Source organism: Aythya marila, assembly GCF_965140915.1.
Source record: "Aythya marila genome assembly, chromosome: 1".
Classification (NCBI taxonomy): Eukaryota; Metazoa; Chordata; class Aves; order Anseriformes; family Anatidae; genus Aythya; species Aythya marila.
The window spans coordinates 56,737,362-56,764,209 of NC_139042.1; the positions used below are offsets into that span (position 1 = coordinate 56,737,362).

The following is a 26,848-nucleotide window of genomic DNA, read 5'->3' on the forward strand; positions in this document are numbered from 1 at the left end:
TTTTGCTCTTGTGCTGGATTTTCTATGTGTGTAATACATGTATGTCACAGAAAACATTCGCTCGGCTGATGATCTTTGGTAGGTGAGAGGCATAGAGGCATTGGTTAGGGGATATTCCTTCAATCAGACAGTTCTCAGTGAGAGGGTGAAATACCTGACAGTTTTCTTATGACGTGATGGCCAGTGATTAAAATGGTGTCATCCTAACATTGTCCAAGTATTCAGGTGGCAGATGCAAATGAAATTGGGCAGGCTGCCAGCAAACACTCATGACAAATCTGGTGACAGGCAGTAACAAGGGAATTGTTAAATTAACTTGCTCGCTGCTTCCTGTTACAGATCTTAATTTTAGAAAATCTTTGCTGAGCAATTATTAGCTGTGGAGGAAATCTGTGAGATGGTTAGAGTCAGGCTGACAGTAGTAAACTGTGTTCACAAATGTGGTGTCCCAGCTAGCCCAATTAGCAAGGGTCCTTTTCTGGGCCATGTAGCCAGTACAGAAGCAACAAAAGCCTGATTCGTAGTGGCAGTGGGCATTCACAGATCTTCATAGAGTCGGTAGGAAGAGCATCTCACATCAGAAACCCAGTCTGTAGAGCTCTCCAGCTGAACATCCAGGAGTCATGAAAATTATTGAAATAACATCAAAATATGGGTCTCAGTACTTAATGTTTCCCCTTTGCAAAACAGTACCAATGCATTTTTCATCTAATAGAGAGCTTGATAATATTTGTATAACACTTCTGAGAATTTAGGTCTAAAGTTTTTCAGGTTCAAAGGGATATTTTTGTTAATATTCTGTTTGTAACATTTTATCTCTGCGTCATCATTAAAAATTTTTTTTGTTTCTTCTTGTACCTCAACATACAGTGTGAAACAGTGAGCCTCAACAGCTGGGTGCAAATAGCAGTGGCATAATTACAATATTTGCAATTCTGCTGATGGCATTATTGAGAGAATGCCTATTAATTACATGTAAATGTGGGTTTGAGGGTTTGAGGTGGCTTCTTAATGCAATGGTGGAATAATTGCTTCCTTCCACAAAAAAAAAAAAGAAAAAAAAAAAAAGTAAAAAAAAAAGTTGGGGGAATAAAAAAGGAACAATGCACCTCCTTTAACATGGCTTTTTCCTCCTCATAAAACACATTCTGATGTAGCACATTTCAATAATGGTAATTGCCCTTTATTCATTCTTTATTCATTCTGTTCTAGGCAATGGTGTTTGTAACTGTGGAAACTGCGAATGCTGGGAAGGATGGAATGGAAATGCTTGTGAAATCTGGCTGGGGACAGAGTACCCTTAACAAAGGACACCAGAGACTTAGAGGTTGTTGGTTTTTGTTTTGTTTTGTTTTTTTTTTTTGTCTGAATATTCTTTAGGCTGCTAGAGCATTTAATTTGGAAGCACATATACATGGGTGTAAATACTCTAGAACAGTAATGTGAGAGTCTGCTCCTTAAAGAAATGAATGAGAAAACTAATAATAATAATAATAATTTTGGAGCAGGATAGTCCAAGCTCTATATGCTGAAATTATAAAAAAAAATGGTCATCTACAGTGCTTCAGTAACTTCGGTGGGGCTGAGATTATACCCCTAATGCCTATTTCTAAAGCAATCTTTGGGGAAAAGTGTGAGAAACCCTTTTATTTTTACGTTATCTATTTGGTTGTTGACTCTCCCTATCAGTATGCAACAGTATTGCAGTATAAGAGTAGCACTAGTTAAGTATTTGTCAAATACTTAATTTGATTAACTTTACACTGTTTATCAAATACTTTGTTTGAACCTGTTTTCTTTCTAACCATCCTGATTATTCCCTAGATCCAGAAGAAGCAGTAAAGAAGCTTATCAAAACATTATTTTTTTAGTCAAAGAATTGTATTTGTATAACTGATGTTCAGTTACATGACAACCACAGACTGAAAACCCAAAATGTTTGAAGAAACCCTTGTCTGCAAAAGAACTTCTTAGTTTCTGTTAGAGTGTCATAAGTTGGTTATCCATTCTACATACTACAATACTTTCAAATGCATAACCTATAGAAGTATAAGGAATTAAACTAATAAAGAAATAAATGTATGATTAGCTATTCCAAATATATAACCTGCATCTCACATGTACTTTCCTCATACTGTTTTATGTATGTATAGCTGTCTAGTCCTTTTGAAAGTAAAGCAAATGAAAATTTGTTATACTAATAACTTTTAGGATGACAATTCTGTATGCTATTAGAAATCACTGCTTGGAACAGATTGCACTGTCACACATGGTATTCATTGAATTTCACTGTTTTCAAAGAAGTTGGGAGCCTGAAGGTCAACTGACCTGCAAAATCAGATGTGGTGTGCGGTAGTCTGGTCTCTGCCAACGATGCTCAAACAAGTAATTGAAGTTTTAATACAGTAAATACAAACAAAGCAGTGGTATGAACAAAAATTTTATTTTTATTTTCAATGATGATATGCTCAGTGTGAAATTCACATTGAGTTATGAACGATGCACAACTATTGGGACTTCCCTAACTTATTTACATATGAGTCTCTTTTTTTTTTTTTGTTTTTTTTGTTTTAATACATGTAGATTTGGCAGCCCTTTAATTCCTTAGAGCAAAAAAATACATACATTTTAGTTTCAAAAGTGTTTACATTTTGTGAAGTCATGATTGAGCAAGAAATTGCTTAAATGTTTTGAAAATACTTCTTTTTAATATCAAACTAGCATTGTGGTTTAGGTGCCAAGGTTCTGATTTTTGAAGAGGTACATGACTCAGAAATAAGGGAACTATAATATCATTTGAAAAAGGTATTTCCATTATTCATCTAGAAATCTGTTTTCTTTTAGAAAGGACAATTTTGAAATAGGAAAATACAATGGTACAGAACGTATAATAAAATGCAAAAAAATTGAATGAATGTATTTAGTCACTTTCATTATTCCCCCTTCACATGTAACTTTATCTTTCCCATTTTTTTTCCTTAACCTGAATTCTTTTTTTCTAAAAGTGAAGCTTGTGAAACCTATGTTCTCAGGGAGGCATAGTAACCAAATCACCAAATAACCATGCATAACTTTAGGAGTTATGCACAAGACATGTATCCCAAAGCTGCTAACTGCTCTCTTTTTAGATAACCAAAATATCAGGCAGAGTTCTAAAATGTATTGATACAGGATTAAGAAACTTCAAAGTAAAATTCATCTTGAAATAATTATTTATATTTTATACTTATAACCCTTAAACTGTGTACAGATTAATAGAAATATTTTCTTAAATTCTAACATATATTCGTTTCGTCAGCCCTGGTATCTGGATAGCACAGGTTATTGAGTTTGTTTGTATTTATGAATACTGCTGACAATCCTCTTATAATTGGTGTTTTTTCACGTATATATTTTTCTGCTGAGTCAGAGAGCAAACAATGAAAAATATAATGTTGTATTTGATTTCCTTCTGTTTGTATTTAGTATTGTAATAACAGAAATATTCTGTGATTCTGTGATAATAAAAACGCTTTCTAGATTCATTGCATGCTTTTGTCTTGTTTACTGGTATGACAAACAGATTTATTTATACGTACCATAGATCAGCCTTGGAATTCCAGGTACTCATGTCCATAAAAAAAAAAAAAAAAAAAAAAAAAAGCTTCTATAGAGGGTTACAATGTCCCATTTTATGTATTTTACTTTGTAGTTTGCTTTCATTTAAAATTTATATACTTAGTGTAAGATTATTCTGTTTTGTTTTGTTTGTTTGTTGGTTGTTGTTTTAAATCAAAGTCAACATTTTGGCTGTTGAGTGGATTACATGGCCATAGAATTTCAAAAGTGTTATCCACATTTTTTGTTAAGGTATATATGGGAAAACATTAGAACATTCTAAGACAACTATTGTCAGTGGCTAATTAAAATGTAAATTATCAAATCAAATGGTGCTATCACTATAAACCTTAAAATATTTTCTAAGACTGCTAAAATATAATGAATACATATTTTCCTTTCAAATTTTTATTCTGTTTCTTATTATGTTGTTTGAACATTCCTCCCACCCCCTTCATGCTGAGGTAACTGGTGATAGGACTCCCAGCAGTTCTGTTTTGTGGCTCATTTCCTCACTGGAAAAATGAGAACGGAAGAAATAAGATTATTATTCTGCATATGTGAAAATAATAGCTGTATTAATAAATTGTGATTTTTAACACCTCATTCCCTGTGACAGGAGTTCCAGATACATAAACAGTAAAAGAGGGAAAAGGCGCAAGGGACTGAAACATACTGGCTGATTCTTTCTATGTGGTGGATGTAAAAACTTGCTTCCAAGGCCAGTGGCAAAAGGTGTCTGTAGGTGGTGAAAACAAATTGGGTAAATGGGGAGTTCATTATGGATAGTTTGATAAAGCTTATAAACAATGATACTGTACCCTTGCTTTGTTCTGGTAGAAAGAACACAATCCAGAAGTGTGCAGAACGGTTCTACAGAAGACTTTCGGGAGTATGCCTTTTGTATATAGCATCTGTAAAATCATCTGTAAAACAGCTGTGGATTGATTTGCTTGTGGAAATTATTAACCTCCTCATGATCCTTTTTTTCACTTGCCATACTCTTACAGAAACACATACAAGAACGTTTAATCCTGTACCTGCTTTGACATTTCTGATGCACTGTCCTTGTTTCTTGACAGAAAGACATCTTTGTAGCTAAATGATACTGTGATGAAAAAAAAAATATCTAAATTGAGTATTTTTGTCACTAGGTAATAGAACAAAGATTTTATTACAGCTTTAAAAATAAATCATAGCATTTGCATTAGTCACAAAAGAAATCACACACAAAAATTGTTATTATGCATTTTAAAATGCATTGCACAGTATATGAGTTTATCAAAAGGGGCATTTAAAAGAAAGATAACCTCCTTACTTTGTCTAATTTCACTCGCATTCCCATCTGAATGGAGCTGAATAATTTCTTATTTATACCAATAAAGAGATGGATCAGCAAGACACACTTTTAATGTGTGGACCAAACTTCCTCCTTTCACACCTCATCACTTACAGTGTTTCTAAACCAAGAGAAAAAGTTCAGAAAAGGCCAGAGTTCTTAAGCGTTATTTCAGGCATATACCACAGTCAAAGTGAATTGCTTTATATTTGTATCTGGGGGTGGTTTATTAAGGACCAACCTAACTCCACACACATTAAAGTTTATGAAAATGTCATTACATTAAAAATATGATTTGAATGTGGCTAAAAAACCTATCATATGAAGCAAAAGCTGTGTTATGTCAACTGCAAAGAATTTAAAAGCTATAGACACTTTTCTATAGGCTCTATAATATCTTTTAAGGATGCTTGTGTATTTATAAAATATTTGAAGTATAACAGAACAGTGCTTTGTTGAAGTGGTTCATATCTACTTAAAACTGGATTTGTAAAACTGTGCAGGTGTGACTGATTTTGGCAAATAAAACCGTAGTTGAAATGCAGATTAAAAAATATATATATAAAGAGATGCCTATGTGCAGCATTAACATTTATGTGCATTATGAAATGGTATGATGAAGTTAGATTGCTGTGCAAACAGTCTCTGTGAAGTTAGATAAAACCCAAAAGAAAAAAATACAAAGCAAGCATGCAAAAGCTGCAAATTCACAGACAGGTGGACATGTAAGTACAAAACACTCAATCTGTAAATACAAATTGATTCCATCAGGTTTACTATACAGTATGTTAGTAGTAACAGACAGTTGGAAACAACTTTCACTTAACAGCAAAATTAATTTTGGAGGGAACAAAATGGTGAAGTCTCATCCTAGAAAACAGCAAGAGAGGTATTATATTAAGGAGCTAAAATTTTCTTTGGCATGGTGAAAGGGGAGAATTGAGTTTGCCAGCCTATTTATATGAAGTTTCACGAAACTGTGGCCAGCACAACTATGTTTTGCACAGTCTACTTCTTACATAAACTTTCTGGATGTTTTTCGGTATGCCTTCATATAAATGTTTTATTCATCATGTTGAATCTGTGGATACAACAAATAATATTAAACACAAACTGTACAATGCAGACAAACTCTTTGCATGTATGTTTGTAAATTCACTAATACAGACCAACAACTCTGTGATACACACAACCTACTACATGCGGTTAATCCTTGCCATCCTTCTCCCATGCAATGGATGAGACGAGACAAAATTAAATGGAGGAACCAAAGCACAAAGACACCTTTGCTAATGTTTAAACAGACTAGAAAAAAAAAAAAAAAAAAAGAAATAAAAATAGGATATCTATTCATTGGATTAAACACACAAGAATTTAGACTGTACAAACAAAAATAGAAATTAAAAATACTATGGTGCATTTCCAGAATGTATTAACTGCTTACAAAAATTAAACCTGTCCTTAATTGTAGCCCCCCCAAACTGGTTCTCAGATTATAATTACCTGGGATTGAAAGTTTAATGTTAAAAAACATACTTATGTACCATCAGGCTATGAACCAGAAGCTCCTTGCACAACTTAGCCAGTTCTCCAGTCCTGTCTGTGCCCAGACTCTTACACTTGCAAGAATCAAAAGACAGCTGGACTGGGACATGAACACATGTATTCCCTTCTCATGAGCTCTCAAAAAAAATTAGACGAGAGAGAGAAAGAGAATATAGCCTTCAGTTGTATTAGGTTACTTGAAATAATTGTGAATTGCTTCTCCTTGGAGACCCAGCAGGTAGGAAAGCATCAAGACTGCTGCCTCCCATGGGTCCTCCTGATGCAAAGCAAGCCACCAACTCATCGTGTGAGTTGCTTTGGTTTTGTTCTGTTTCCTCAGGGATGGTGCACAAATCCCACTGGACTGGGTGGGATGAGAAGGGTGCACCGAGGTTTTTATCAAAATGTTGTTTCCCCCCACACACACACATTTAGTGCTAGCAGGCAAGGGCACAGTCTAAAAGTTTTGTTGCATTTTTATCACAGTATTAAATTAGCTTTGTATTATTTTGTTTTCTTTGTACATGGTCAAGCATGGCTTCATGCTTGACTCATTCCCTCCCTGGAAAGACCCAACATCAAGTGTTTGCTTGCTGTTCTCATATTACATATATAAACAAGGAAGTCTGGCCTACCAAAAAGGAAATCATAATTTAGCAGCTTTATAGTAGCTTCCTTGAACAGTGCACTAAATGTTGCATATAAAAACAGAACACATTTGAAAATTAGCATGAAAAGTTCATTTAGACTGAATCAGTTATTCAGCTGAGCAGATAGGAAGTTTGAAATAACCAGTGGTCTCTGTTAGGGACACTTCAGCACAAAGACATGATAAAATAAACTGCAAGAAATACAATAGTAAAAAAGGAATGGATGATTTCCTTTTTTTTTTTTTTCTTTTTTTTTTTTTTTCTTTTTTCTTTTTTTTTCTTTCTTTTTCTTTAAATATCAAGATAACAGCAAGAGGCCAAGAGAGTGTTGTCACACAGTTTTCCAGACTGAGGTACAGTTTGGTCCTTGTTGCCCTTTCAGAGAAACAAATACCTTAGTAAGCATACAGAGATTATCCACATTCTTAGTTTCTGAAAGCACGTGACTTAAGTATGTAACACTTCAGTGGCATCTCTGTGGTATTGTCTAATTCTTTTTTCCCTCTAACATCATTTTCATTGTTCAGAAGTGACAAACTCAAAGTGGTGATAGTGTTTCTCATAATATGATCCAAGGCTTCAATTTTGTAATGTTTTTGATTTCTTCTAGGTTCATGTAGGAGAAAGTACAGTAGACAGAGATCAAGGCAAGGCACCTTCAATCTAGCAATTTGGTGGGCATATTATCCTAGGAAGCTGGGTAGAGGTACGTACTGGAATATCAGTGAGATACATAGGACTGGACTTTGCATGCTTAGCTAAAAATAAAAATAAAGTTTTGTAATATGTCCAGTTTTAAAACTTTTTATTTTAAAACACCAGAAATATTAAACTATAATTTTTAACTACCCTTTGCATTGGTGCTGCAAAAAGAACACACAACATCCTTGCCCATGCTTTGCTAAGTAAGTGTGGAAATCAGCCAAAAATAACAATGGCATTAAGTTCTGTTCCTTAAAAACAGGAAAGGATTATATTTGAAATGGATTTAGGTAGCGCAATTCTGGTTAATCTTAACTTCTTTTGTTTACTGGTGGTGGTTGTTTTTCAAACAATGAAGATTTAGTAGATGAAAAATGAGCCTTAATTCAGGCCTACAAGGCCTACAAAATTCTTTGGACCCACTTTCCCAAAAATGAGTGGGTCTTGCTCGCTGGGCAAGGCAAATGTTACCATTACCAGTAAGCCTGTGATATGTATAAAACACACACACACAAAGAAACTATAGGGGGATGCCAAACACGTGTTTCAGAAAACTTCTTGTTGGTTGTGTTTGACACTCTTCCCTCCACTATAATGCCACCTCAGAAGCACAGTATCTGTTACTAAAGAGTATTCACATTTATCAACATTGTAAGCCAGAGACAACGATCCTATTCTTTATAGATATAATTTGTAATAATAGATTTTTGAAGGCTTCCTGATTCCCTGATTGCTTTCAAAACTAAGCCACCGGCAACACTTAAGTTATAGAGAAACACAATCCCTGCAAAAGGTCACAGACAGTGGAGCGAGCAGCCTTATAAAAAAGGGAAGAAGAGAAATCCATAATAGCACAGGTTTACAGCATCTACCTAGAAATTACTTGATTATTTGTGTGCTACAAAATAGAACTTAAACACATGGATTTTGCTGAAACTGGACTCAAAAAGGGATTATGGGTAATTGTCAGCAGGCAAGGTATCAAGTGTACTTGTGAAGTATGTCATTCACATGAAGTGTCACAGTCACAGAAAAGATATTAAAAAGGCATTCCAATATCTGGTAGGGCATTCCATGGTCTGAGTTTAGCTGGTTCATCCAGGTGTCTTCTTGTTGTGGGGGGAGCTACATGTTGAGATTTATCCGCTTGCGACAACTCAGTTCAGAAACAGCAACGCGCAAGTACTTGCTGCGAGCTGATCCACAGACACTGCAGAGGGGAAGTCCGGCAAGGATAAATTGCTCAACTGCACTCGGGACTCAGTCAGTCACAACACCTGTGAGGATCTGGCTATGTCGTCTTACTCTTGTTAACTGGTTTGCCGCCATTCATTATTGCAGATGCACTTGTGCTTTTACTTGGAGTTACCCCAGCCTTTGGCACTGTTTCTCCAATATCATGCAAAGATGGTTCTCGATACATGGCAACTGAGGGGAGGAAAGGAAAAAAAAAAAAAAGAGAGACATTCTTAAGGATGTATCTCATTTAAGAACATAACTCAAATAAGATTAATTATCTACAATAACTAGTATTTTAATATACACCACATTTCTTTTGCATGCAAGGGAAATTATTTACTTTGACAGAGGCTTGTTTTGCATTAGTGTTATCTTTGCTTGACCCTCCATATTTCTCACTTCTGCTATGTCTGTGTTAAAAATGGTAGGAAATTGTATGCTTGCCCGTTAAAAGTAAACTATAGAAGCCTCAGAAATTAAAAACTACCATTATGTCTTTGCATGAGGCAGGCATATATTTTTATATACACACATATCTACAACCCTTAAATAAATATTCTGTGAGTTTTTAGAAGTAAAATGTTATGAGTTGTCTAGACTTAAATGTCCTTTTTCAGACCTACATAGCAAGACTAGGCTTGGGTACAGTTGTACTAAATTATTTGTACATCTGGCTCCCAACTCTGAGGACCTTGGCCATAATCTCTTGAGGTCTGCACTGAAGAAGTGTCCAGGTGTATTCTGCAGAGTCCACATGAAGTTTGGGGGTTTTCTTCCTTACCAAAACCATATGCAGGATCCATTTATCTTCACTGAACAAAGTGTAGAAAACTCCAAATTAACTATTAACAGAATTCTTAGATGAATTAAAACTTTGCCTCAGGGCTTCAGTACCTATCTAACCACTTCAAATCCTTTGAGAAAAATACATGTGTTCAATTACACAGTTTCGGCATTAAGCTGCCTTAATGATTAATGCTCTTGGATCATTCAATTTATTTTTCCATGTCAGTGAATCAGGTAATATTTCCACTTATGCCTAAGTTCAGTAGTATTTATTTATAATATACCAGAGCAGTGTTAAAAGACATATCAAAGCAGTCAAAAGAATTAATCATCACACTATGATTTGGGTGTGCTGCTATAGAGAGCACAATTCATTCCTTGGCTAATTAGAGTAGGAGGCAGGAGCATCAAAGTACAGGCCTTAATCTTCGGTGGTGTGGGGTTTCATAATAAATATGAAATTTGGTAACTAATCAAATACTTGTTCTAACATTTCCAGTACCATACTCTAAATCCCTCTATGACTTCTGAAAGTCTGAAATTAAATGTTTTCTCTAGAGTACATAAGTCTGGATATGATCGTCTTCAGGGTGAGCCCCCACAGCTGTGTTTAGGACACTTTTCTGGTTAACTAAAGATCTTGATGAAGTAACATTGTGACCTACAAAAATTATTAAGTCAAATAACATGAAATGAAACTGTAAAGTAAGGAATAACATAGAAGAGCTGCAATATTTAATAACCGTCATGGGCAATGTAAAAAAAAAAATATATATATATTTATGTATATTATATATATATATATTTTCTATTTTTTCTATGCCTTGCTTGGGGTATTTTGGGAGCATCTAACCATCCAAACATTTACAAAAAAAAAGTTGTTTTTTTTTTTTTCCTAATCTATATGCATGGATGTTACTTTTAAAAATGCACTGGGATCTCCCCCTACAGTTCTTATAATTTACACAGGTTGACTTATAAAATGTCAGTAGAATAGAAAGCTTATGGAAATTCATAAAACTTGCAAAACAAGGGAAGCACAAAGGCATCAGCCTGAGTTCAAAGACAAATTTAAAACATAGGATTGTTCAGAGTTTCATCATAAAGAATCTAAAACATTTAACAAACTGATCCATTAATCAAAACTTTCAGTTAAAATGTTAAAAGAAAGAAATGAGACTGCTAACTAAAGCATCACTTGTGTGTGTTTTATGATGTTAAGTAATGAAATAATTTTCAGAATGACTGAGGCTGTGTGTAGCAATGGTCTTAGTGAAATTTGAAGTGCTGCCAGGACAGGATACAAAAAGCAAAAGGGGTAAGAAAAGGCCTGCGGAATAAATAGAAATGATCATAAATTCTGCTTCCAAGATATAAGTGAATGAGTTTTCCAAGGAACATGTGACACCATTTTAATGTGTAAAGTAAGTAAGACTTATTTGCTTCTACCTTTGTTTAATAACCAGCTTACACAAGTTATGTGCATTACATCAACTGGTTAATTAATATAGTATAATTTATTTTATAAACAGACCTATGTGTTTTGTATTAGAAGGTTTTTACCTTGAAATACTGACATTTCATCCATTCCAGTTATAACTCCCAACTATCCTACAATATCCATTAATTCATTCTGATTAATGAAAAGAGTATTATCTCACTGCAAGACTCACAAGAATTTTTGCTGCTAGCAAGAGAATATTTTAAAGGCAGCACAAAGCACTTCCACAAAAGATTTCTTTTCTTGCAAAATCACCTCTTAATCCCTTGAAAGAATGGTTTTAGACCTGTCCTTTCTAGCATCAGTATGCCGAAGCACAAATCTGCTCCATGAATCCTGGCGACTGTCACTTGGAGTGGCCCCTATATGTGGCACATACATTTGCAAAAGGTATTTTAGAAACCATTCCCTCTTCTTTTCCTGGGATTTATAGGAAGATCTGCCAGTGATGGACTGAACCTCACCTTCCAATGGCTTGGGTAGAAAATGAGCTGCTGGTTTTGTTTTCTTTACTCTGTTTCCTTTCATGACCTGCCCCTCCTTGTTCAGCCCCAAGAACCAGGCCCTTCCGGACTCCTGTTGTCTGTAGAGCATGGACGAGTAGATTACATAATAATTTTCAAAAACAGACTCCTTGAATTTGCACTCCGGTGTAAAAAGTTCCTGTGGGAGGAAAAGAATGTTAAATGATATCTCTGAAGTGCTGTTTCTGTTTTGTTAACTCATGAACACCTCTTGATTAGTTCAATATAAGACTTATAATAAGGTTCTGTTTTGAGACCAGAAGATCTGTTTTCCTCTAGATGACCTCAAGGTGAAGTTATTTCTCCTCTCGTGGATTCCTCTCTTTCCCTGTTTGTGCAACAGGGATAGTATATCTTCAAGTACAGAGGAAGCAGCACAAACATAAAAACACTATTTAAAATATAGGCATAGTTATTTCTTGCTTTTCTGCAAGGATATCCTTGTTTATCTTGATTGAGAAAGTCTGTGCTAAAATAACATTGATAAGAAAACAATTGTTCAGTTTTAGCTTACTTGGCAGGTATAATAAATGCTATAAACTCCCTCTATGGTTTACAACAACTAATATTTAATGCTTAAAAATCACTGTTACCAACATATTATAAAATGCATCATTTCCTAGAGTAGGCCTTGGGGCCTGTAACACTGCAGGACAACACTGTGTTCATGTACAGATTTCTGTACCAAAAAATGTAATTCCTATTGACATCCTCAGCATTCATCTCAATATTGCTAGTGTTTCCACAAGTCACGTTCAGTAACAGAGCAGTTGTTCTGAACTCTTTATTAAAGTTAACCTAAGCACTAACTTCTGGAGCCCAGTAGCTGTATTCTTTTAACTTTAAATAAAACAAGTAGTAAAAAAATAGTAAAATAATGTACACATATATTGGGACAGTTTACCAACATCCTTAGGGGAAAAAAAAAAAAAAAAAAAAAGAAAAAAAAAAGCAAGTTAATAAACAAATAAAATTACATATTTTAATGTACCATTAAACTTCATTTACACTTTTTATCATGAGAAAATGGGATTCTCTGTGAACATAGAACAAAGATTTTCAATCTTTGGTCATGTATGTTGAAGGCTGTGGACTGGATGATAATCCCATCATAAAAGGATAAGGTGGAAAAGTTCTTAGCCGTAAATCCTCCTTTTTTAAATTATTATTTTTTTTTAATTCTTAGTTTTATTTATTTATATTACTTTCAGTTATCTTTCCTAAGAAATAAAATTCTGGAAATATAATATATATTCTCTTCTCCATCACAGTATCTTTTCTTTCTTTCTCTACTTCTCTCTTTCTGCTACTGGCTCCTTGCAATACTCATTTAACACTATTAATATAAATTATATAAATTAATTTTGCACCACCACTTCTTTACCACCTATGTGTACAGATGTATTTATGTACATATGCAGAAATGCAAATACAATCTGTACTAGAGGCACCCAAAACCCACGAGAGGAAATTTCGTAACAGCAGTTTCTCCTTTGCCACGTTTGTTGTTTTTTTTTCTCCCCCTGTTCCAAGGCAGCTGATGGTTGTGTTACTCTCCTTTCCCCTCTGCTGATTTCAAATCACGATAGGGCTCAAGGAGACTCAAAACCAGCAGGTTGGGTGACATGCTAGAGGGAATACCTGCTACACCCTAGCACAGGCATTTACATGCAAGTCATGTTCCTCAGCTGTTGAAACAGCAGATGCTAATCAGGAATTGACTACACAGATCTCCTCATTACCTGCTTCGCTGCAAAAGCGACCCCCTGTGCTCCCCACTACATTTTATTTCCTTGTAAAAGCTCAATTACCATAAACACTACTTCTTAGCCAACAGTCACTTTTTGCTATAAACAAAAGCTATTTGTCCTTCTCTATTCCTCCTTACTGGTTGACTGTCTATGATTAGTATTTATTTATTTATTTATTTATTCCCCAAACAATATCCATTAGGACACTTAAACAAAATTCTGTGAAAACCATATTCCATGTTTGAATTAAGCCCAGTTCTTTGCTCAACTCCATTATTTAGCATGTTCTGTAGTGTCTCTAGCACTGCACAGCATAGGAGACTTTGGGTATTTTATTTTACCAAATAATAATAATAAAAAAGGATTGTATCAATACAGTTACTTATATACTCCTGGATTTAGGCTGATAGACTGGACAAACTGGCATCATTACTATTTCATAGTTATAAAAATCAAAGTAATAGTCTGATGATACTTTTTTATTATTATTATTTGAAGGAAGAACCAAAGCTGAATGTCAGTGTGACAGTGTTCTGCCCCAAATTATTGCAGCTAGTACTCCAGATGAACTGGTAGTACATCAGTTTTGGTCACGGTTTGCATTCATCTAGTCTATTAGGATGCAGTTATGCTTGGGATAAACTCTCAATCAAAAATTCACTTAAATATATGCTAGATTAAAGCATGATGCTAATAGCTTCAGTGAAGTGGAAAGAGGGTATTCATGAGTGAAAATTAAGCACCTGATGATGACTATACTGAAATACAGCCACCAATTCCTCTGAGACTTTCAGAAGCGACTTCTGAAATGGGCTTTTCCTTTGGTTTGAATATTTCTGACTTCTAAAGCCTTGCTGTAGACACCGTCTCAGGTGGCTGAAAAAACTGCTTACACACGTATTTTCTCCAGTAAAGCAGCCCTGGCACCTAAAATGATGCTTTTTGCATGTACCTAGGCTAAGTCTAGCTCTGTAGAGCTAAGCCTCAACCCAGTAGGAACTCTCAGAAAATGACTATCACGGGCTAACTGCACTCCCTTAAAAAAAAAAAAATCAACTAAGCCCACTTTATCTGAAGTCACTGTTAGAGGGAAAACAGTATGATGGCATTTTATAAGAAAAACTCAATGAGAGAACTCCCCTAGGCTACCTGGCTATCTGTATTCAGACAGAAGGAATCTAAATCTGCATCCGAGTGACATGAATCATGTAGATCTTCCCTGCAAAAATGACTTTTTGGGTTTTGATCACAGGACAATCTTTACATTTTGTATTACAAAATCAATGAATTGCAAAACCGGATATGACTTGCAAACACGAACTTATGCTCAGGATTTATTTTCCAAGGTCAGTACTCAGATTTAACCTGTAGTCTTACATAAAATGTGGTTTTCTTCTGTCAAAGCAACATTTGAAAAATTAAGTACATGCCAGCTGCCAATTTCCAAAACCCCAGGAGAGGGCTTTGGCTGTAAACTGCAATCAGTTACAGCTTCCTGGGTCCTATGGAAGTGAAAGATGTATTAAATTGCACCTTGCTGGGAAGAATTGTCACTTGAATATTTTTGCTAGATTCCCATTAAGCTTTTGCTTGGTGTGAGTCTTATTTGGAGATTATAATTCTCCTAGTAGTTGTAGAGTTAATAAGTATCATAACACATAGGTTGTGAGTTCCCCTTTTGGGATCAAAAAGTTCTGCCACTGAGGAGACCTTAGTTTTGGGGCTACCACCAGTGTTGCCAAAACTCCTCATTGTAGCATTACATCATGATAGCAGAGCCTTAGCTCACGGAGATATGTGCTGACGTCAGAATCTGTTTTCATTTAAGAACAAAACACTTTTTTATTTTTGTAAAGCCACTTTATCCACCTCTTAAACTTAGGAATGCTGGAAAAAAAGGAGCTCAGGTTACCCATGCTGTGGATAAAAAACAGGGATTGCTGTGAGGCTATTCATATGACCAGTGAGATGAATTCCCTGCCAAGTAATGCTTATGCATTGTAACTTCCACTTGCCAGTCTTTCACTATTTCATCTGTTCAATTTAGCTAGCTTTAATACTGCAATAGTCATTTGTAGTGACTGTTTTTCACTAAAAACAAAACAAAACAAACAAAAAAACCCACAACATATAGTTTTCTGTTACAGCACTCAGAAAGAATAATTATACAGCTCTGAACAAGACACCTGTGTTGTGAACCATAACATTGCAAAGTAAAAGCATGAGCTAGCCATATAACTTCTAGATATTGTTTAACAATTATATGAACTCCTCCTGCAATTTTAAACTATATCTGTATTCAGTAAGTCAACCAGTAATGAACTGGCAGGACTGTCCAAAATGTAGCCTTTCACTGCACACCATGAGGGATAACATAAGGCCATGGCTCTACCTCAGTTGTTGAAAGGCATGAAAGAATCCCCATGGACAGGGCCTGCTAGAAAAGTTGCCTGCTGTCTGCTCCTGAACCTTCAAACCTCTTTAGATTTGTTCTATTTATTGAAATATAGGAAATGACGGTATCATTCTAGTTACAGCTCACAGAAATGATATACCTAGCAGTCAGCCTCTTGAATTGTAGGCAGCAGCACATAAGGAGGCAGTGGATTCCCCTGGAGATGGGCACAATGGGACCTGCTCATCCCACCAGGCAGCAAATGCACTGCTGCAGGCTGAACGAGCTACTCTATGGTGCTAAGCAGAAAACACAACAGTAAGACGAACTCAAAGAAACTGCCAGGTGAGGAACAGCCAGTCTAATCATGTACAGTAGAAAGACCTGATTACCAATCCATTTCAGAACTCAATACCAGTTTTAATCCTGTTTTAATCATACTTATTATTTGCATTTAGAAGTCCAGGTGATGAAACTGGGCATCGATGCTTTAGAAGTACAGACCAAGCAGAGTCTGCCTGATGCAAACATGTTACCATTCAAATACAGAATGACAGAAGGTATAAAGAAACAAAACACTCCAACAATGATCTCAGCATACTAGTAGCTGGTTATCAAACATTTTTGCTAAGAATGATGACAAATGAGTTCTAAAGAGAGGCTGGAGAAAAGACAACACTAGTTCTGCAGATGCTTATGGGAAACTTCTGCAAGGTGAGAAAAGCAGCACAGAGTAAGCACAAAGGTATTTTGGGGGTGTTAGAGGCTAGTGACACAGGAACCAAAAGGAGGAAGCGACATTTTGATAGTGGATAATAAGGTTGGAAATGACTCATGAAGAAGGGCCTTAAAATTAAAGAGAAGCAGTCTGTGTTTAATGAGGAGAAGGCACTCAACAGAGAAGAGAAATACAGTTAAAATAATGAAGCTGGAAAATGAACTTTGTGGCAGGCTTCTGAACTGAAACAGCGGGGGTGGTACTGCATTTGTCAGTGCAGGAGGGGAGGACACTGGAGTAATTGAGGTGTGGAATGATGAGATCCTAGACAGCAGTTGCTGCATTGTAGAAGGGTAAAAGGCACTGTCATGCAACAAAAATCAGGAGATATGGAGGCTTCACCTGCTTAGGAGTACTGGAAAATACCTAAATCAACGTTTATCTGACTTGTTGCACACTGAATTAGATTAGTTGGGCTGTTGTCTTGCAGAATGGCTATTTGACAAATGTTTATATAAAAGAATAAAAGATCTACTCAAGACTTCCTATCCATAGCACTATTTTTTTCCAATTCTTAAGCTGGCCAAAATGTTACTGTTCAAAATCATCTTGTCCAAGAGTTCCTCTTCAACTGGCAGAAAACTCAACAACATATGGTTAGATACTGTCTTGATAAAAGAGAAATTCATAAAGCTTTCCCTGTATATTGAGAAGACGTTGCTGATCTGTACCTAAAATCCCCTAATAGAGATTTAATTTTTAAACATAGTAGCAAGAACAAGAAAAGTTGGCAGAATTTTCTATATGCAAACTGGCTGAGTAAGATACCAAGGAAGAGGAAGACTGCAGGAGACTAGCTGCCATACTATGAACTTTGCAGCAACATTACTAACAAAGCTTCAAAATAGAAAGCAGTAATAGCTGAACCTGCCAATCCTACAGGCACCCCATGAAAGCAGCAAATGCTCAGAATTCTGTGTACACATATTTCATGCTCTTAAGACAGAAATTTTTCTCAATATACTCTTAACAGTTGGAGAACACCAATATTGTCTTTTCAGAGTTAGTGTTATTTATTTTCTCTGGAAGATTCCTAATACAATTCCTAAATACATAAGTAAACAAACACAGGACTTGATATCGTGCAGAAAAGAAACAGGAATGATACTGCTGGTTAAAGAATCATTGAGAGTGCAGTCAGGATGCCAACATGTAAAAGCAAAACTTTTAGCTATAATTCTTGTCTCTCATCTTTGACCTTCTCAAAGACACAATGATGTGAATATTACTGCTTGTACAAAAACAAAACAAACAAACAAACAAACAAAAAAGATATTCATGTGAAGGAAAGAAGGGATTGCGCATAAAAATTAAGGAAAAACAGCTCCCACTTCTTATAAAATATTTTCAGGTTAAGAACTGATAAAACAATAACAATAAAAACCAACTTCTGACTAAATTTAGGCAAAAGGAAATGTGAATCAGTGCTCTTGCAAATATTAGCACTTAACTGGCATTCTAATTAGCAGTGATATGACTGGTAATATTAATAAAATAGCAATTCCATTATTCATGTACATTCATGAGATTCACAGTAAGGTCAAGAATAAAAGGCACATAGCATGCACAAACTAGCAAAAAATATCTTGGACAGGTTTCTATCTGTTTAAGATGGTGTGTTTAAGATCACAACCTGAATTTAGCTTCATTTTCTGTCCAGATCGAAAGAGAACATAAAACAGTTTGAATTACAAAAACTTCATTGTTTCATAAAAAAAGAAGTTGTTTTGATTGCAACCAGCAGTGATGGTTGTATTAGAATATAATTGATCACAGGCAATAATGTCTTGTATGGAAGGCAGTACGCATACTCATCACTTCCATAAACTTACTATTTGCAAGGCTAAATGTCAGATAAAAGTGTATTTTAAATAATAACTTGAAGAATGATCCCAAATACTTATAGGGGCTTGTACAACTCTTCTCTCTCTCTCCCCATCCGCACACAATATTATATCACAACCAGTGCTGAGATATTTGTGTGCTTTTGATTGATACCTACACTTCAGAGTCATCAACTCAGCAGGACATGGATGGAATAGAACAAAATTCCCTTGATGCAACTATTTCTGATATGTTATTTAATGTCGTACAGTTTGACTGCAAAAGAGAACTAATGTTTTTGAAATGAAGCCCATAATGCAGATCTGAATCATGACTCTCATATTAGAGTAAGTGAATCCAGGTTGTTTAAATTCAAACATATGCAAAAGGAGGTTTGGGGGAAAAAGCCTGGAAAGGTACCTAATGTTTACAACTGTGTTTTTAACATTTATATGCCAAAACTAGAATACATTGAGAGAACTGATAAAAAAATGTTGCCTCACCTGAATTAAAAATTAAATTTACAAATATTAGTGATAAATCAGATTTGTAAATATGGGTATAGAATGGGCTGCAGTCCATCCACAACCATCACACATTGTAGCATGTGGTCAAGTGTAACATCCTCCTTAATCTCCACAGACATATAAACGGGGGTGATGTTATTTTTCTGCTTCAGTCCCACTCCGAAATTCCACAGAAATTTATGGTTTCTGGCTTGAGTGCAACCTTGGCTTTAAAGGAAATGCAGCCAGAATCCTTGTAGCAGTGATATGATATATTCTTTCTTTCCCCCAGAGCATAATCTCTTCCCTACCTAATCCTCAGCACCTAGTTTCCCTTAAAATTTAAATTTGCAGCAAAAATCTGCTTTAAGGTTTCAGCTTAAACACCAGCTATAACTCTTCTCTGTATCAACACAGAAAGACATCTTTTATCTCCTGTACACACCTGTGATTAACAAAATCCAGTATCAGTAAGACAGGTACACACCCCAAGGCATGACTAGAAGAAATTGTGTGCATTGTAGGGAATATTTTCTTCTGCTACTGTTATGGGATGTTCCATAGAAGAAAATGAGTAAACCAGCCAATCTTTCCAAGTCACTTCCACTCAGAACAGCCACGATTCATCAGCATGTAGACAGCATCAGGTTCTCAGCCGGAAAAGGCCAGTGCCAAGGGAAAAACGGGAAAGCACTAAATTAAGACACTGAAAGGAAGGACTTAGTAAAAGAGCTGTAGAAACTAGCCACAGTGGGTGAGGGAAGAAATTCTCATCCATTGCCAATCAATCCACTGTTCAATCCACAGGTAAATAACGTAGGAGTAGCACAGACTGCTCTCAGATTTAGACTGAACCTTTCCAAGTGACAGTGGAATTTTTTGACACAATTTTATCCAGACATTTTTAGTCATCACTGTAGATAATCTTCTGTATTCAAAAAACCTCAAATAATATAAATCATTGTGAAAACATGCAAAATAGTTATTGAAATGACCAAGTACCAAAAAAAAAAATAATCACCCAGAGGATAATTGTTTCTTACCAGTTATCATAAATGAAATTCTGCTCCCCTGCAATACTTTATGTTGGATAAAGAAAAATGATTCCAGTTTTTGTCACTGTGTGACTGCTATATTAGCATTAATTAGCTACTATTATGCAATGTCAAACAAGGCAGTATGTTTTCATATACACACTGTTATATAGTATTTGCAGACCTCATTGAGTATAATAGTATATCTCCATAAGTATCTGCAAGTGCAAAAGTAAATACGAATAGATGGGAAAATTCTGAGGTATTCTGTAAGGTATACTTTAGACTCTTTCAGTTCTACATGTTCCTTCCAAAAGATGTGTGAATTTATGAAATTTTTAAATGGGTGTCATTTACAAGCTGAGGAGCTAGAAAAAGTCACAAGAACACTCCAGTTATAAGAAATGTCCTACTTTAGTGTACTCTTTTCAATTTCTTTTTTTTTTTTTTTTTCTTTTTTTTTCTTCTTTACAGTTGTGAGCTTGTTTTTCTGCATGCAGTCTTCTTTCTGTGATCTTTCAGTGCATGAATTAAACCACTTAAAGAATCAACTATTATAAAAGATAGGGACTGGAATGAATACAAGTCCATTAACTTAGGTCAATCTATGTTGATATCTCTTTGTCAGCCTTTTGCTCTTTTATGCTGGATGTCCATAAGGATAATGTGAGAAACAAGACCAGTGAAATCTCAGTTTGAGTTGCAAAACCATTCTGTAAGAAATGTATTCAGTTCTCCGAGAAAATGCATTACAGAATCACAGAATCACAGAATTTCTAGGTTGGAAGAGACCTCAAGATCATCGAGTCCAACCTCTGACCTAACGCTAACAGTCCCCACTAAACCATATCCCTAAGCTCTACATCTAAATGTCTTTTGAAGGCTTCCAGGGATGGTGACTCCACCACTTCCCTGGGCAGCCTGTTCCAATGTCTCACAACCCTTTCAGTAAAGAAGTTCTTCCTAACATCTAACCTAAAAGTCCCCTGGCTCAACTTAAGCCCATTCCCCCTCGTCCTGTCACTGGGCACGTGGGAGAACAAACCAACCCCCACCTCGCTACAGCCTCCCTTGATGTACCTATAGAGAGCGATAAGGTCGCCCCTGAGCCTCCTCTTCTCCAGGCTGAACAAGCCCAGCTCCCTCAGCCGCTCCTCGTAGGACTTGTTCTCCAGGCCCCTCACCAGCTTCGTCGCCCTTCTCTGCACCCGCTCAAGCACCTCGATGTCCTTCTTGTAGCGAGGGGCCCAAAACTGAACACAGTACTCAAGGTGCGGCCTCACCAGAGCTGAGTACAGGGGGACGATCACCTCCCTAGCCCTGCTGGTCACGCTGTTCCTGATACAAGCCAGGATACCGTTGGCCTTCTTGGCCACCTGAGCACACTGCTGGCTCATATTCAGCCGACTATCCACCATATTCAGCCGACTATCCACCATACATTAGCTAAGTCTTCTTTCAGTTTCATGACTCAAACCAGCTACAGCTGACCACTGAAGGTGGAGAGGCAAAGGGAAAAAAGAAAAAATTTTGTCAGGTGTTTGTTACTTAACTCTTGTTATGTAGAAAATATGTATTTTAGGAGAAAAAGAACTGTTATTTGCTTCTTTCACTGTGCCATGTCTGACAAGAAAAAGTAACATAGGAGAAAAGTTGTCCATCTTTAAATTATTTTACATATAAAATCCCTAATTTTCTTGCTAATATGTTTCAATCCAATTTGCTAAAAATATTCATATATATAACTCTCGTGTAAATAGTAATTTCAAAAAAAAAAAAAAAAAGTACCTGTTTTCACTTCATATACTTCATTCAGAAATCTAAAAATATTTTCCTGCTATTATTTAATTCTCATAGCATCTACAGAACTGTTACTTCAAGGATCCATTTTTAGGAGAACCTTAAAGTACCCAAGGTACCATTCAGACCCAAACTTTCAAAAGATGCACGGTGAATCAATACCAAAGACAATATAAAATCCACTCTGTGTCCTGTTTTAACTAAACTATTAATGGGAAATAAAATGTCAGCCACTAAAAGATATTTTTGGAATGGCATCACACTGTTAACCAGTCAGAAGTGGTAAAAAGAAACAAGTCAGACAGTTTTGTGTATATCATTACATGTTAAAAAAGAAGAAATTTACTGTATCTCATTAAATAGGAGATGATTATGTGCAACTTGTAACATACACTCAGCACTGATGCTTGTTTTTGTTATGGATGGGTAACAGCAGGATGATTATAGATACATCCTGATGCTCTGATAAAATTCCTCTTTTAGCAACAAGATTATGAAGGTTGATTATGAACAATTGTGAATATATAGATGTCTGGCAAAAATTATAAAAGGATAAAGTTCAGAGTGGTAACAAAGGATTAGGTCTTCTTATTTGCTTCAGTGTTGCAATATGTACTGCAGATTCAAAAAAAAAAAGTTTGGAAATACTATTAGTAAATAGCATTCATAGCAACAATAAACAAAACAAGATTTTTATAAATAGCTGCTGGCAACTGAGTGATAATCAATGTCACTATTTGCTCAAGGTGTTAGAAATTTGACAATTTCCAATAAAATCATTTAGCCCCTTGCTTTCAGGCCTCCACCTACCTCATTGTATTTTATAGCATATTGCTATAATTGTCCTGTGGAAAGTCAAAGCTTAATATTGCATGGATGACAACATACTGATCCTAGAGCAGTTTTAATCTATTGATGAATAATTGTGGTGAATAATAAGATATGTATAAATCTAACTTTTAACCCTTCTAATCTATATATGAGGAATGTAGACTGCAAATGGGAGGAACAAGACAAAACACTTTTTTTGGCATCTGCAGAACTAATGGGAATTTTGAATCTTCCCTATATACTATTTTGTATCCCTCCTCTATATCCTATTGCTTTCCAACAGAATTCATTATAACATGCCACACATGCTACAACTTTTGCAAAGAAGCTCAGCTGTGGTGAATATGTTTCAAATAAAACAATGCGGTTTTATACAAGACTATAGTTGCCTTTACTTCTGCTTGAAAATGCATTTATGTCACCCGTGTTCCTGAGAAGTGGAAGATCATTCTCTTTGCCAACATGACATAAAAAATGCATTATCTATTTACTTTAATGGTTAATTGCAAAGACAAACTGAGCTAGAAAACGTGTATCACTACTAAATCATGTGTATAAAAAGAACTGGAGGCATAGGATCAGGGTCAAAACAACGGCCTACTCAATAGAGTATGTCTATCTGTAACCCACCTTCAATCGGCAGAAGAAATGTAATCAGTAGACTAAGGTGTTCCTTACTACATCATCTGTAAGAAGCAGGAGCAAATTCCCGAATGCAAAGAAAAGACTGGTTTTAGGTCTTGCAAACAGCATGCTAATATATAAAGCATGTACATGAAAATATCAGGTATGTTGATTTCCAAGTCCATTGGAAATGCAATTCTTTACCTGTACAAGATATTGGGAATGAAAAAAATCACTTGTATACATTTGTAAAAAAAATTTTAAAATACAATCACTTATATTTTAAAAGGTTTCTTCTGTATGTAGCTGTAATACATTGAATATTACAGTAGCCTTTAACTCAGAGGTTTAGATACATAAGCTCCACTCATGTCTGCTTTTCCACTGGGACTTGAGTGGCTGGTGGGAGTGAATGAGTGTCACAGCTGATCTCATCTGTGCTACTTTGCAGCAGCCCCAGAGGGATGGCTGGACCACCACATCTCTATCCATGCCCTCTGCTGTACTGACATGTCCCTTGTGACAAAGTGTAAGCCTGCAGAAGTGGCTATTTCCATAGTGGAATAAAGGCTGAACATGCAACAAGCTTGCTGTGCCTATAATCTCCAAGTGCTAAGGCAAGGACAGAACACAGCTGCATTTTAAAATGTGCAAAACCAATGATTTTTGGAGGAAGAAATAAGAGAAAGGGAACATTGACTGGAATAAATGGAAGATTTTGCAAATTATTTTTGGTGTTATGCTGCCTTGTTTTCTTTCTTTTTCTGGAAAAGAGAAGCTGTGGATACCCCATCTCTGGAGGTGTTCAAGGCCAGGTTGGATGGGGCCCCGGGCAATCTGTTATAATGGGAGGTGTCCCTGACGGTTGCAGGAGGGTTGGAAGCAGGTGATATTTATGGTCCCTTCCAACTCAAGCCATTCTATGATTTTTTTTTTTTAGATTTTTTTTTTTTTGTTTTAGAAATTTAACTCTTTGATTAGCTCTTTGGCTCTGAGCCTATCATCAGTGGTATTTCCTCAGGATTTTGTCCATGCCACTTCCATTCTTTTGCAAGGAGTTTTTATAGCTACTGAAAAAGAACACTATGCTCAGATACTGTTACCTATTATTCTGCTCAAATATCTGATTTCTAAAATGGATTGAATATAGAGGTGTGGGAAAATAACAGTAAGGAGACTGAGTTTACTCATAGAGGGTTGAAGCTGCTGTATTTCAGGCATTATAAATGAGATGGTAATGTAGCATCTATTTGGCATTTTAGAACTGTATGTCTTTAACTTTTAGAATTAAAGAAGCAGCCCCTGCCCCTCCCCACCCTGCACACCAAGTTTTATACTGATGGGGTGCTGTGCTGCATGCTGGCTGCACCTATGTGTACATGTGGGGCAGCTCTGCTGCTTTTTGAAATATTGTTCATAGAGACCTCTCTACCTATATATCCTGCAACCCATTCAGGTTTGTTTCTAGAGCTTGTAAATTTAGTGACAGACTGGCATTTTTCTTACCAAAAACAGTATCTGAGACCAGCTGGACAGTAGGTAATGTAAATTTCCCTGCTTTTGCCCAGAAAGGTAAAAAAAAAAATATGTTTTCTCCCAAAGTTGTGGACCTCCAGGCCCAAGAAGGGGACATAGCAAGATCTGGGAAGAGAAAGAATGTGTTTAGAGGGCATTTAAGCCACCATAGATGTTTTTTCATTGTCAATGAAGCTATTTTAGAAACTGAAATTAAGTAAATGAATTCTTACTTACAAAGAAAATCGGGGTAAAGCCTTCTACTTTATTTTCTTAACCTATCACTATACCCAGAATGTTATTACTGGTATTCTGTTATTTGCTCCTATCAATAATAACAGAGAGGTGCAATATTTGAGAAAAAAATAATATAAAAAAAGATCCCTTCTCTACCCACACAGTGTCTGTCTCCTGCCTGACACTTCTGAGGCTCATGACTTGTGCACCACCCACAGTCGGCATACCTTTTTTCCGAAGAGTCCTCCGGTGTCTCAGCACATATATCTGCTAAACAAGCCAGACTCGAACCTAATTTACATTGGATTACAAGGCAGAGATGAAGTTTTGAATTACTACACTGATTGGAAAACTGATATAAAACACTTTGGGTCCTCACTGTGGGATAAAAATTAACATTTTAATTACACATCTCTGCATGCCTAATAAAAGTATATTTGCTTCTTAAACTGAAGATGAGTTGTTCTCTTTAGTTAAGCTCTAATTTTTTTCATTGATTAAGGAAACAACTACACAGCTACCTCTGGCCAGAGACTCCACCAAGGGGAGGGGAAGGGAAGGGAAGGGAAGGGAAGGGAAGGGAAGGGAAGGGAAGGGAAGGGAAGGGAAGGGAAGGGAAGGGAAGGGAAGGGAAGGGAAGGGAAGGGAAGGGAAGGGAAGGGAAGGGAAGGGAAGGGAAGGGAAGGGAAGGGAAGGGAAGGGAAGGGAAGGGAAGGGCCAAGTGACATAGTGAAAGTATATATCTTGCCTGATTTGTTTACACTAATTTCCCTGGACTTTCTTGAATTCAAACTTTTTTGGCTTTGAAGACCCCTAAGTCAGATAATGCCCTGCACGTAACCACAAGCAGAACACAGTGTGGGGTTGTTATCAGACTGCCAGTAGATCATTTCTCTAGGACCAGCCTGGCTCCTGTGAGGGACAAGGAGCCCAGTTCAGGAAGCACATGGTCTATGGCTGGCCACGATGACAGGGAGGATGCAGCTTCTTTCCCTGGTACCCTCTGTGGGTGCCTGTCCAGACCCCAGATTTTGGGGTCTTCTTGGAAGTTGCCATAGTGCATAACAGCAGTAAAACTTGACTTAAGCTTCCCAGATAAGTAGGCAAGGTCTGATGGAAGCTAAATATTATGCATTTCTTCTCTGTTGTGACCAGCTATAGGTCTCAAGGGAACAACATGAAGATGCAAGAGGGGAGGTTCAGGCTGGGTTGTAGGAAAAGATTCTTCATTGAGAGGGTGGTTGGGCCCAAGCCCAACTGGAACAAGCTCCCCAGGGAAGTGGTCATAGCACTGATCCAGATTGAGTTTAAGAAGCATTTGCACAACTCTCTCAGACACATGGTCTGATTTTTATGTGGTCCTGTGTGGAGCCAGGGGTTGGACTCAATGGCACTTGTGGGTCCCTTCCAACTCAGGAAATTCTATGATTCTATGATTTATTTTTGTATTCTTCTAAAGGAGTCCACAAACCGGGTCAGTGGGTGAAGGACACTGTTCTTGGCTGGGTCACAGCTTGGTTTATGAACATGATGATAAAATTTCTCTCCCTTCACTGAAGCTCAGTGGGTACACAGGCTTTCATTATCTAAGCCATTTCTTTATTATGCTTTTATTAGATTTCTTTTCTAAAATCATGTCCTCGAGTAATTGTGGTTTTACATCTTTCTAA

General features: G+C 36.4%; 2 protein-coding genes across 3 annotated transcripts in view; one reads left to right on the forward strand and one right to left on the reverse strand.

Annotated features, from left to right (window-relative positions):
- Window positions 1-1,994, forward strand: part of ITGBL1 (integrin subunit beta like 1) — a gene marked incomplete at its 5' end in the record, with an annotated part of 146,147 nt that extends 144,153 nt beyond the window's left edge. Inside the window, 2 exons of the mRNA XM_082784743.1 lie at window positions 1,213-1,327; window positions 1,825-1,994. Coding sequence (XP_082640869.1) covers window positions 1,213-1,304 — 92 coding nt within the window. The 3' untranslated portion in view covers window positions 1,305-1,327; window positions 1,825-1,994. The remainder of the gene's footprint in view (window positions 1-1,212; window positions 1,328-1,824) is intronic.
- Window positions 1,995-8,750: 6,756 nt separating this feature from the next.
- Window positions 8,751-26,848, reverse strand: part of FGF14 (fibroblast growth factor 14) — a gene marked incomplete at its 5' end in the record, with an annotated part of 237,742 nt that continues 219,644 nt past the window's right edge. For both annotated transcript variants that reach the window (XM_082775697.1, XM_082775696.1), the window contains 2 exons: window positions 8,751-9,261; window positions 11,824-12,022. In XM_082775697.1, coding sequence (XP_082631823.1) covers window positions 9,125-9,261; window positions 11,824-12,022 — 336 coding nt within the window. In that variant the 3' untranslated portion in view covers window positions 8,751-9,124. The remainder of the gene's footprint in view (window positions 9,262-11,823; window positions 12,023-26,848) is intronic.